The sequence below is a fragment of the Antrostomus carolinensis genome, unplaced genomic scaffold (assembly GCF_000700745.2).
Source record: "Antrostomus carolinensis isolate BGI_N321 unplaced genomic scaffold, ASM70074v2 scaffold11740, whole genome shotgun sequence".
NCBI classification, from domain to species: Eukaryota; Metazoa; Chordata; class Aves; order Caprimulgiformes; family Caprimulgidae; genus Antrostomus; species Antrostomus carolinensis.
Genome location: NW_010287805.1, coordinates 2,738 through 15,990, shown reverse-complemented (window position 1 = coordinate 15,990; position 13,253 = coordinate 2,738). Strand labels below are relative to the sequence as shown.

The 13,253-nt window shown below is 39.3% G+C and overlaps 1 protein-coding gene across 1 annotated transcript in view; it reads right to left on the bottom strand.

Moving 5' to 3' along the window:
* Positions 1-12,916, bottom strand: part of DOCK8 (dedicator of cytokinesis 8) — a gene marked incomplete at both ends in the record, with an annotated part of 42,079 nt that extends 29,163 nt beyond the window's left edge. The window contains 10 exons of the mRNA XM_010164307.1: positions 7,135-7,297; positions 8,420-8,513; positions 8,740-8,879; positions 9,495-9,654; positions 10,075-10,155; positions 10,770-10,919; positions 11,164-11,230; positions 11,792-11,877; positions 12,369-12,581; positions 12,793-12,916. Of these exons, the coding sequence (XP_010162609.1) occupies positions 7,135-7,297; positions 8,420-8,513; positions 8,740-8,879; positions 9,495-9,654; positions 10,075-10,155; positions 10,770-10,919; positions 11,164-11,230; positions 11,792-11,877; positions 12,369-12,581; positions 12,793-12,916 (1,278 nt within the window). The remainder of the gene's footprint in view (positions 1-7,134; positions 7,298-8,419; positions 8,514-8,739; positions 8,880-9,494; positions 9,655-10,074; positions 10,156-10,769; positions 10,920-11,163; positions 11,231-11,791; positions 11,878-12,368; positions 12,582-12,792) is intronic.
* Positions 12,917-13,253: the final 337 nt, after the last annotated feature.

The window sequence follows — 13,253 nt, the reverse complement described above, 5'->3', positions numbered from 1 at the left end:
TCCTGGCTGGAAGCTCTTTACAAAATGATTATATTCACCATGCTACTACCCAACCAGAAGCAGTAGCAGTGATCAGAGTAGCTTCATTTTTCTTAAGACATTCACGCAACACCAAAGCATAAACTGATGCCTGCTGAAGTGGAGCTGCAGCAAAACCAAATCAGTGAAGAAAGAAGACACTTTCATTCAAAACCCTCTGGAAAAGTAGGCCACTCACACTACTTATGTCTTTTGTATTTTCAGTTACAGGTTTTTTTCTTGAGAGGAAGGTGAGCACTCAGTGTTGCAATGACCACTAATGATAATGATTAATGAGCCATATAGTTTTTTTGGAAACCACTGTGCTAGATAATGAAGTGCTTTTAACTCTACATCCTAGGGGAGAAGCAATAGTGATACCATTTACAAGCAGAAATGGGAAAAAATGACCTCAAGTTTGAGGAATTAAACCACAACAAAAATACATAGTACTGTTTGAACATAGGGTATAAACATTAGCCTAAACCTTCTAACATTCCTGCATGGTAGGCGTCTTGCTGCGGGTGTGAATGTGCAGTTGGAGAATATGAGCTACAATCAATAAGCCAAGGCTTGCAGAAAGTCAGTGGTAGAACTGGAACTGGATTTAAGGACAGACATTCAGTCCCACATTCCTTATGCTTTACAAGGTTGCTTGAACTGAGATACTTACATGCTAATTTCAATCTTTAGTCCCTACAGGTCTCTGAAATATTTAATTTAGCTTCTTGTGAAAAAAAGAGCACTAGCTTACTTGGTATACATCAAAAATTATTTGCATTTACTTTCTGTTGTTTAAAAAGCTTTCCTTAACAAGATATTCTTGCTGATAGTGCTCTTTTGTTTCCACACGAGACCAAAGAACAAATTAATACTGAAGCTGAAGAACATTGGCATCAAAAATACAACATCAGATTTGTTTGGAAGGCAAACTACAATTTTTATCAGTGCATAATAGATTTAAAAAATGTATAGAAGTGCTCAGTAGAACATGAAAGCAGATATTATACTAATGATTTTCATACAGAGAGCAGCTACTCAAGACACCAAATTGTCGAGGTTTTTTTTAAATGCTGCTGTTGAGTTTTGAAATATACAAGTCTGATGAAAGTAGAGTTTTCAATAATCTAATTTATAATGTCAAATTACAATTAACCCAAATATTTTTAAGAACCCCAAAATCCCCTGTAATTAAACCACTTTCATTTGATTATTTTTTTAAAGAATAATTACACATTTCTTTAAAGGCTTTGCTTTCATCTGGAAGTTTAGACAAATCCATATTTTATTCAAAGTCTCTGCTCAGTGACTACACAGAGATCACCATGCCATGGTGGCATGTTTTCCTCTCTACCTGTATGACACAAATAATGAAGTTTGTTATGAGGTGTCAGGTGTAATACCTTGTCTGAAAGCACTGTGACAAACAAGCTGCTTATGAGACGGGGGCATGCACTCCCAGAATCCTGTTTGTGAAGTTTTTGTTTTCATTGGTTCTGCTTTGCTATGTAGTATTTGACAAAGTCGTTTTTGTCTGAGTAAAAAGCAAAGAAAAATTAGGAAACCTTCCATGAAATCTCCTACTGCTGAGATAGTAGACTAGATGCCCAGGAAAGATTACCGAGCTTGGAAAGCAGCAGGCAGTTACTTGTGTTGGGATGAAATAATGTGTACTGAGGAGGAGAATAAATCAGGGCACACTCCCATCTCTGTCAGAAATTGTAGTAGCTAGCTTAAGCTTTTTCCTTCACCTGTGCACAACGGCGCAATACTCATCTCCACTTTGTTTACTCTGAAAAAGAAGTTAGAAGTGCTAGTATCTCCGACTGGCACAAAACTAGAGCAATGGCCCTGTAAAAGATGCACAGGGCTACCATGCTCGCTCCAGATCCCACGGGCAGAGAGGCAGAAAAGTGCAGGTAACTGTGATGGCAGTAAGGGGAAAAACAGACCACGAGACACCCATAGCCTTTCCCCGCTCAAAACTAGTCAAGGAAGAGGTAAAATAATTACAACCAAAAGAGAAGGCCTCCAGCTCGCACAGCAACTCTGAGCACAGTGCCAACTGGTCTGCAATTAAATGAAACAAAATAGCAAAGGAAAGGTGTTGTCCCCCGGCTCCACCCTCCACACCACCCCGAAAAACCTCCCAAAACAAAAAAAAACCCCATCCTCTTAAGCCCTACACGCTTCTGCTATCAAAAAACAGGCCTTCCTGTGCCTGGTTAAAGTGAGATACTGCTGAAGTGGTGGGACAAATCCCTTTTGCTGAGCACCAACATTTCATAGTGGCAGTAAGCAGCATCATTTTAATTTATATTTAATGAGAAAATAAAATTATAAGCAAACTTTAAATTATACTATTTTTCCTATTAAAAATGAAAGGGTATTTAAAGAAATAAATCTTGGAATGCTTTGACATTTTCAGGGAACTATTTTTATTAAAGAAATGTAGGTACACAACAAAAAGGAGTGCTCAGTTTCACAGTGCACAAAGAATTTGGGCTGGCTGATCTCTCTGGCATAAATCAGAAATAGCATAATTTAAAATAATGACATTACACCAGTATAAAAACTAGCAAGAGCTAAGTTCAAAGACTATAAGAGAAGACTCCTGTAGTCTTCTCCTATCAGAAAGGAAAAAGATATTATTTAATTATTTTCCTCTGAAATATTTTACATTGACCAAAAATTACCCCAAACCAAGTAAACAGAATCTTTACATTTCTTTTAAAAATTGAGGAGAAAAACTGAAGCTAGACATTTCATTAGTATTTGTCTGGACATGTGCAGAGGTATTATTATGCCAGTAAGAGCTTACCAGCTTGTATTTTTATACGTTTTCTTTTATTTATTATTCAAGTACGTATGTAACCCTCCTACATTCATGGTAATGTCAAAAGAAAACCAGTGTCCTGGTTTCAGTTGGAATTTTTTTCATAGTAGTTGGTATGGAGTTGTGTTTTTGCTTTGTGCTGGAAACAGTGTTGATAATACAGGGATATTTCAGTTGCTGCTGAGCAGCGCTTACACAGTGTCAAGGCCTCTTCTGCCTCTCACCCCATCCCACCAGCGAGTAGGCTGGGGGTGCAGAAGAAGCCGGGAGGGGACACAGCTGGGACAGCTGACCCCAACTGACCAAGGGGATATTCCAGACCATATCATATCATGCTCAGTGTATAAAGCTGGAGGGATAAGAAGGAAGGGGAGGACATTTGGAGTGGTGGTGTTTGTCTTCCCAAGCAGCCATTACACTTGATGGAGCCCAGCTTCCCTGGAGATGGCTGAACACCTGCCTGCTGACAGGGAGCAGGGAATGAATTCCTTGTCTTGCTTTGCTTGCATGTGCAGCTTTTGCTTTATCTATTAAACTCTTTATCCTAACCCACGAGTTTGCTCACTTTTACCCTTCTGATTCTCTCCCCCATCCCTTCGGGGGGACAATGAGTGAGCAGCTGCATGGTGTTTAGTTGTCAGCTGGGGTTAAACCATGACAACAGGTAATTTTTAAATCCATTTTTAATTCTTTTAATATCTAAATCTATAGCATTGGCAAAAAAAAAAAATGGTTTGCAGACTTACAATAAAAAATTAGGAAACTATAAATAATCTGTAACACACTAGCAAGCCATGACAATCAGCTATGACTAAATGCTAGCACATTGCTTAATTACAACAGGATGGTTCTACATTTCAGATTAGAGGAAAGGGAGTAAAACAACACAAAACAATATCTGGCTCTATTAAAATTCAGAGTTACTTTGCATAGGTTAGTTTAATCTCAGGCTCAAAACAGTACTCACCATGCCGAGAACTAAGCAAGAAGAATTGCATGACAGTTAAATTAAGTGAAGGGTAGGAAGGCTTTACAAAGGGACCTGGACAGGTTGGATTGATGGGCTGAGGCCAGTTTTATGAGGTTCAACAAGGCCAAGTGCCGGGTCCTGCACTTGAGTCGCAACAACCCCATGCAGCGCTACGGGCTTGGGGAGGAGTGGCTGGAAGTTGCCTGTTGGAAAATAATCTGGGTGTGTTGGTCATCAGTCAGCTGACTATGAGTGAACAGTGTGTCCAGGTGGCCAAGAAGGCCAACAGCATCCTGGCTTGTGTCAGCAATAGTGTGGGCAGCAGGAGCAGGGAAGTGATTGTCCCTCTTTACTGAGCACTGGTGAGGCTGCACCTCAAGTACTGTGTTCAGTTTTGGGACCCTCACTACAAGAAGGACATGGAGGTGCTGGAGTGTGTCCAAAGAAGGGCAACAAAGCTGGTGAAGGGTCTAGAGCACTAATCTTATGAGGAGCAACTGTGAGAACTGAGGCTGTTTAGTCTGCAGAAAAGGAGGCTGAAGGGAGACCTTATCATTCTCTGCAATGGAGGATCTGAAAGGAGGTTGTAGACAGGTGGGTGTCAGTCTCTTCTCCCAAGTATCAGCCAATAGAACAAGAGGAAGGACCCTCAATTTTTGCCAGGGGAGGTTTAGTTTGGATATTGGGAAAAAATTATTCACCAAAAGGTCTGTCAAGGACTGGAACAAGCTGCCCAGGGAAGTGGTTGAGTAACCATCCCTGGAGGTGTTTAAAAGACATGGAGATGTGTGACTTAGGGACATGGTTTAGTGGTGAACTTGGCAGTGTTAAGTTTACAGTTGGACTCAATGATGTCAAAGGTCTTTTCCAATCTAAACAATTCCATGATTCCATATTTCTAAATACATTGTCCTACATTCCCTAACTACCAAACAGAGCACTGGCACGATTGTGTGGCAGAAGTGTCTCAGATGTGGCTAAGTGATTCTGGCTTGTGGGAAAAGGAGTTACTTTCAATGGGACTGCGCAAAGACGTGTTACTTCCTGGACCCCATCAAGTTCCAGACTCTGCTGTTTCATAATATTTGTAAAGCTACCTTGTCTGACTTTCTGGGGAACTATTGCTGGAGTTCATTGACAACTTCAGTTGGCAACTCTGCTTTCTCACTGCAAACATGTTTGTTGTCACAAGGCAGTCAAAACATGACCTAGCATTTTTATCACCATTTCCCCAGTGTATCAAACTAACTGTCCTTAGGGTTTTATTTGGGTATTAACTGCTTGAGTTTCCAGTTTACAGCATGACACTACTTATGGCATGTCAGTCGTGTCATCATCATTAATTTACTAATTAAGGTAAGGATTAATGAAGGCAACTATTCTTTGTGAATATTATCTTTATTATTACAAGTTAGGCTGAACAGATCCTACTTTGTTTTGTTACCATGACTTTAACTTAGGGTAAAAATCAAAACAGAGCCCAAAAAGCTTGAAAAGATTAAGCATGCTAGGTGTGAACTCCTGCTCAAAGAGTGTAACTGTTGAGCTATAGCAAGCATTTCTTCTAATGTGGGTGTATGCATTCAATACAGACAACCTAGCAACTGAAGGATAATATGAAGACACCCAAACTTGCTTCAGGAGATGCACAAATTAATTTTCAGTATGGTGGCTTTGATATTAATGATGTCTGGTTGCAGAAGCCTACTTGGTGAGAACTAAAGGGAGAACATTCTGTGCAGACTCAACTTCCTAGCTCAGCAACACAGAGGTTGCTAAGTTTTTCATTTTCAAAAGCAGACCTTCAGACACTACTAGGCTACACACTAGAGCTGATGCATGCTACTCCTTATTGAGACCAGACAATTAATAGGAAAGTTAAAATTCTGTCTTACTTTTTCATTTGAATATTAAAAAAAAGGCATGATTACTCAAGTTCATTTACATTTGCACTTTCAATTGTATAAAAACTACTTCCCCTATAGAAAGTCTGCATAAACCCCCTAAAAAGTGTGGGGGAAAAAAAAAAACCCCAAAACCAGACATTCACTCCTATCTTTGATACACAGAGAAGATAAAAGTACCGTAACACTCTGCATTTTGGCATTCTGGTGCTAAGAGCGCAAAGAAACTGCCCTCAGGAGTTTGAATATCGCAGATTCATGGCACAGCCCAAGAATAACTCCTCCAAAACTTCTATTGAGGCTCTATCCAAACTGGCTTACTTACTCATTTCCATGCTGACACCATATTGTAAGTTGTTACCGCAAGATAAGATGCCAATTCCTCTTTTTGCTTTCCTTAAAAGCTGAGATCCAAATCCAGGTGCCACCAACAGCCCCACTGGCTCTTCAGTTTCCCATTAAGGTTTGGAGCACCTCCCCAGGATAAATTTGTCTGCAGCCTTGCAGTTCTGAGTTGCCCTGAACCACAAGTCTTGCCCTTCCCTTCTCCCTTCCTGGGTGGGGTCAGGTGAGTGGGTGAGAGAGCGGCCTCTTTGCTAACCTCTGCTGCAATGAGTGAATAATCTTTACATCCGTTTATTCAGCTTCTTCATTCTGTGACTCCTTACTGATGGTGATGTCTTTGCCACTAATGCAATTCAGTACCAAGCTACTGGTTTGGGGATCAGAAAAGTCCCTTAAAATAGCTTCAACTACTGTTGCAAGAAGCATTCTGCTTTACTTCTATGCCTTCACTAAAACAATGGTCACATGAAAGCTAGTATTTCTGTATCTATAGTACTGTGATACATCCATTTTGAATTATTGCTAGTTAGCTATTACCAATCTCACTGCTCACTAGCAGTACCATGCTGCACAAACATGTTGAAGCACATTCTTTTGATAGTAATTTCTTCTAGAAATTCTAGTCTAGAGCCCTTGTTCATGGTGAAAAAAATATACAGAGCAACACATTACTTCCTCAGATGCTCAGATGACTCAAATTAACCACCCAGCACAAACATTTACCAAAACTGTTAAATACTATAATAAGATCTACTGGGAAAAAAACAGAGAAGAGGAAAGTTATACACATAAGCCAAGTCAATGAGAGCTGTTAGGGGGGGTTTTTGGACATTTTAGAAAAATCTTTAAAGGACAATATAATCAGATTAGTAAAGACACTGTAGAACATCCTGCTGGTGTTTTGTCTTGTAATGACTAGTAAGACTGAATCATCAGCCTAATGCATAGTCTTTAACATTTTTTTTAAATATTCTTAATTTCTTTTCTGAAAAAAAATTTAAATCACAATTATTTTTGAAAATGGAACTTAAGAATTTAAAAAAATATATGTTATTTCTTACCTATAAATGGCATGGGGAACATACACTTCTCTAATTGGGAATTCCAAAATCTCTTTGTGAGGACGATTTCGGTTTTCTGGAAATGGCTTCACTGGTAGTAATTCTGGTGTCAGACAATAACCAAGGTTTTCTGGAGCAGGGGAAATCTCCAGTTTAAGTGTTCCTTTAAAAAAATCACAAAATCTCAGCAAAAATTTAAAAAATGACCAATCCAATGTATAATAAAACAAAAATGAAAACAATATGTGAGGTTTCATAGCAACAGTGCAGAAATAAGAATTGGATCTCTGGCTTGAAGGCTGTATGAGAATGAAAGCATAGGCGTAGAAAGATACACAAGAAGTAACCTATACACATCCCTACACATTAGGCCAGTATACAGCTTCTTATGTCTACCCTGTACAATTTCAAAGAAACAGGAAAGAAAGAAGGAATACTACGTGCTATTTTGATGTTCTGGTATCTTTCACATACAAATAATATAAAACTTGCCTGAGAGGCAAATAAAGGATAAAAGAACTGATGTCTAATACAGTTATCTCTCACTCTTCCCACTCAGATTCTGTTCTGATCAATCTCTGCTAAAGCCAGGCTTGCTGTGGTGAGCAGTTAAACAGTTAATACTGACAACAGTTACTCAAGTATAAGTAGACTTTCAGTTTAAATTCTGTTACGACAAGTGAAAATGGTTTGTGCAACTCAGACTTGTAATTTCTGGCAATCAGCTAAAAAGGCAAAACAGCTTTGCACTCAGTTAATGTTTTTCAAGGTTCCTCTACAACCCAGAAGTGCTTGAGCTGTAATTTATATAAAAAGAAAAAATAAGCTGGTCAGGTTTTCAACAGTAGCCATACACTATCTCTGCTTCTCTACTTTGTTAGCTAACACTGACCCAAATACCCAAATAAGATAAAATGTGTACACATTTTAATCTTCCTCTGTAAAATATGACCCATTTAAAAACAGTGCAGAGAAGTAGCAAGGATCTTAGAAATCTGTTTTAAAGCACTGTCTTCAAACAGTTTGAATAATAACAAAGGTATCCGGTAGGTACACTGTAAGTTAGGGAGGAAAGGAAACCATTTTAGAATATCAAGCTAAACATAAATCTCCACACAGAAAAAAACTGAGTGCTCAGGTAGACACTGGGAACCCAGGAAGTTCCACAATAGCACATACTATAGACTGAAAACCCAAGTCAATTAGATTTTGGGGTTGGAATTTACAGACCAATTCAGGGGAGATAAGTACATATATCCTTTTCCATCCAAAATGAATTACATACCTGGTAAAGTCTTAATTCTTCTCTGCAAGGAAGATGATCTTTTGAAATCAGCTAAAAACTTGAACAGATCTTCATCGCTGAGCCTGTCTCCTTCCTACCAGGAGAAAGGCAAAAATCAGTACCTTTACAACAATACTCCATAATACTGAGAAAAGCCTCTGAGTGAACCATGTCCTTGAGGCATGCGAAGTTACTGCCTACTTGACAGCAAGTTACCCTCTGTCCCCACAGGAACATCACTGGTAACTTTTACCAACACAGTTCACATTACACAGATTATAAATGTCTTAGGCAATCAGAAATGAAAGAGTATCAAGTACCTGTTTAAAGAAGGTGCTGAGGGTTAGAGAGGTTGTTCTGAAGTTTGATACTGGATAGCTGTCCTCTGAGCTTAGACTTCTCTCTGAAAGTCTTCTCGCCTGTAGCAGTGTTGCTCTCTTGTCACTAGTCGATCCTTTCCCTTCAAAGGGAAATTAAATGAAACACTAACTTGCTTTGTGTTGCTTCAGTAGAAACACTATTAGAATCCACTAGAAATCAAAAACTTCCTGGCAGCATCAGAGGATAAAGAGAGTAGCTAAAACATTCCACTACTTTTATTTCAGACTATGTGAAACAGTGGAATGCCAGAACATGCCTAGTGAAGTAACATTATTTCTGCTGCAGAGCACAAGCTTATTAAAATTTTTAGTTCATGGGTTATAAATAACATTGGTCAATGTTGTTGACCAACGGTCCTGGATACCCTGGAAACTAAGATGATATGTGTTTTGATTGGTCTGTACTGCAAATGAACTCCATATAGCAAAGGGAGTTTTACTTCTACAAAGCCAGAGTTCAACCAAAATTGGGCCTAAAACATGGAAGAATATTTAGCATACATAAAAATAAATATGCAGAGACAGAACAGTGAGCATATTAAGTTGTAAGTGTTTGTAGCACTGAAAAGGAAGGGTGAGAAAACATAATTTTGAAACTGTTGTTCCCTTTTAATGCCAGAGAGAATGACATTGTTTCCTATGTATAGTCCTACCGAAGAGTAGCTTCACAAAGGTTAGAAAAGTTAGACGACTACCATTTAAGCCTTCGGCTTCAGGTATTTCTCGTTCAAATGTTGAAAGGTTGAAGAAATTAGTTAGGCTTATGGGAATCCAGGCGAATGGCATTCTGTATTTCCCCAACCGCTGACAAAAGGATTCAGCTTGCGCTTTCAGTTTTTCAATCTTTTCTTTTGTCTAAGACAAATAAAATAATGACTGTTTTAAAAGCAAATAGTTATTTTAATGCTACTATAGATAAAAAATGGAAATTATATTTTGGTTGTTTGCCCATCCAAATCAATAACATGTCTCTGAGGTAAAAACATTTCTGCTAACTCCACATTGCACTGTCATCTCCTTTGCTCACCCCTACCTGCTTCGTGACTCAAGACTTTGTCAGTACTGATTTCCAAAGGGGTCAGTAATGGAACTGCACCTTGCCTTCTCATGACTTCTTCCTGTCGGTCACAAACGCCAGACTGCTTGCATCATGGATCCACCTGCTGGCTTCCTCTCCAGGGGATTCTGTCCTATTCCTAAGGGTCTGCTCTTTCTCTGATTTTTTCATGTGCACGCATTTTTTGATCTAAACACTCTTTATAGTTATTTACTTACCTTGCCAGCCTCACTTTCTTTGAGAACCATGTAGGGTTCTGCACAGTCTCCGATTTCTCCTTGCTGAAGCACTTTTTCTATCTACAAAAAGCAGTAAAATAAGACACTCACAAAGAAAAAATATCACCCAAACAGTAACATGTTGCTTCTCTAGCAATATGAAAGTGCCTGCCTAAATGCACAATACAGAATTATTAAAACTGTTTTTATGTAGTAACTGATATTGCACCTTCTCCTAGTTTTCCATCTGGTTTGTTAGAAAGCAGAAAATATGTCTGTGACAACACTGTTGATCAAGTGCTACTGCATTTTCACTGAAATCAGGAAAATTAACAGATTCCAAATTAAGTGGTTCAAATTAACTCAGTTTCAGAATTAAATAAACAAAATGACAAAAAGTGCACAAAATCAAAGCCAAAAAACCTCCACATAGTGTAATTATTTTTTTTTAAATTACTTATTTCACTTTACTTTATATTTCCCTTAGGCAGAGATAGGAAATTCTAACTACTTAGCAGAACTAGAACACAGGGTATCAATATAACTCCTTAGCTTGGCAGTGAGACACTTGCATAGGTGAAACTATCAGAATTCATCTCAGCTACAGGAAACTCGTGTTTGTCAGCTCCACAAACTCAGACAACAGGCACAGCCAGGAACAGGAAGAATGGTGCTGAAGTGGCACTGTAACATACCTTTATTACTAGGTATATATCCGATGAGGGATAAGTGACAGAAAATACTGCTGATCTTGCCTGAGTAGACAGGTCAATGGAGGGTGTATGCGAACGCAAGAATCCTCTTAATGAATCAGAGTTGAGGTCACAATGAAAATTTTCTGAGATCTTGAAAAGAAAAAGAATTATAAGGTATTGTAAAGTAAAAATGCATCAAATATTATTTTATTTCAAAAGTAACTAGAACTACAAAATAAACAATTGCAAGTATGTGAATTTGACTGATTAAAAAGAATCCTGTATCAGACTGCATGTGTGAAAAAGTTGCATGTTTTTTGTAAGTTTTCCTAAATGATTACTCCAGAGATAAAAACCCAAGCCAGCTGAACAAAAATACTGTATGCACACTTGCCTTTTTTCTTTCTTTTATATCATAGAGAGCTATGCATGCAAACAAAGGTTCAATCTCTATATCAAACCTGTTGAGAAAAGATGTACAGGACACCGATTAATACTGCATTCTTCTGACTCTGTGTAATAAAAAAATGAAAGAGTTATATTTCGACTGGCATTTCCATTAGAAAATAAGGAAAAGTATTTAGTTCCAGACTTCAGCTCTCTCAAAGCCTGGAGCATATTTTTATAGTGCATTTTATTAGATGTTTCCAAGAGGAAAAGAAGGGAAGTAAACTACACAATATGTTTTCTAAATTTGTCAGAAAGATGGCCTCAGATATCAGTTAAAAAATTATCATGCCTTTCTTGAATTTTTTTTCTGTTTATCAAGTTCAGTAGTGTGTGCGGAGACCAATCTAGTTTGTTGCAAATACATAATTTGGGTTCATTCCCAACTCTTTTTCACCATGACAAGTTAAAGACTTCTGTAATGATAGATAGAAATAGTCCTCTGCTACACTATGGAAGAACAAGCAAGCCTGTAAACACTGACTGAAGAGGACACTGGCAGCGGTGTAGCAGGGTTGGCAGCAGTACGCTGGAGGGAACAGAAATGGTACGCGAGGCTTGTGAAGGACACTTACTTCAGAGTCTGCAGCTTCACCAAAATCCTGTTGCCCAGATGTTCCTTCGGGCAATCTGGCACCGGACGTATCTCCACTGCATCTTCCTATCATTAAAGAGTTAATTTAGTCATAGTCAATTAAAACAACTGTAAATTTACATACTTACATAAAACCTTTGTGTGGCAGTAACTGGGCTGCCACTACAGACTAGCACCTTCCCCCACTCAGCAGGCATTGAATCTCTTCAGAGATGAAAGGAAGTGTATTTATATTTCTGAATATTTACACTTCTGACTCCCATCTGTCATTTACACTGAATATTTACACTTCTGGCCTCCAAGCAAGCATTATAGCAAAGGGTAACACCCTGACACTGCCCCAGCACCAGCACGGAGCTTGGCTTGCACCCCCTGAATGCAAGTTCAAGAAAGCAGACAGAAGACTACGGCGATGAGCCTTCGCCATGTTATCATCCAAGAGAGATGCATATCCAGGCCACAAACCCTGTTTTTCAACTCTGGCACAGCTTTCACCTTCCACATGCCAGGACAGTCAGCTGGGAAAGGCTTGTGGGTCAGTCAGCCTCTGAGCTCACCTCATCCACGGAGGGGTAGAGGGCGAGGAGCTCGGCGTGCCTGTTGGTGCGCCGTGCCTCCTCGTTCTGCCTCTCGAACGCCTCGGCGCTGATGTGCCGCAGCAGGTTTTCCAGGCGGGGGTCCGGCTGCAGGCTGCGCAGGTCGAAGTCAGAGGAGGCCAGGGTCGCCCTTGAGGCCTCCTCAGGGAGCGTGTGGACGTGTCGGGGCCCCACCTGTTGTTTGGAAAACAACAAAATGGCTTGGACACCGGGGCGTCATGAAATGTCTTCTTTTTTTGCTTGTTTGGCAGAGAGGGCTGCCTCTGCCGTGACGCCTAACGGCAAGCATGGCTCTCTGCTCAATGCCGTTGCAGAGATCCGAGGGTGCTTCCTTTGAGGAAAGCTGCTCTGTTTGATTGCTTTTCCCAAAGTGAAGAAAATGTACCTGAAAGTTTGCATCGCTGGAATCCAATGTTTCTGATTCAAATGTTTGTTTTTGAAGCATCTTGTGAAAATCTTTTCGGGATCCCTTGTTTTTCAGGCTACAAGTATCTGAATTTCCTTGGTTCCTTTCACAGAGAAGCCCAAGCAAGTCAGGACAGGATGAAGAGGAATTAAGGGAAAATAAAACAGAAAAGGCAGATTTAAAAAAATATTAAGCTACTGGAAACATCATTGTGCAAAAGAGCAGCACAACATGGCTTTTACACAAAAACATGACATTTCACAATGTTTATTTCTTTTATCACACCATTGCAATTCTATCATGTATGTTAAGAACGGTTTTAAAAGGGAGAAAATTAATTCAGATCACTTTTTCATAGACTGTGAGCCTGAGAGAGCAGCAAAAACTGCAGTCCTCATCAGACATAGTAATTATTTCAGTGACCTTAAGAACATGGATAG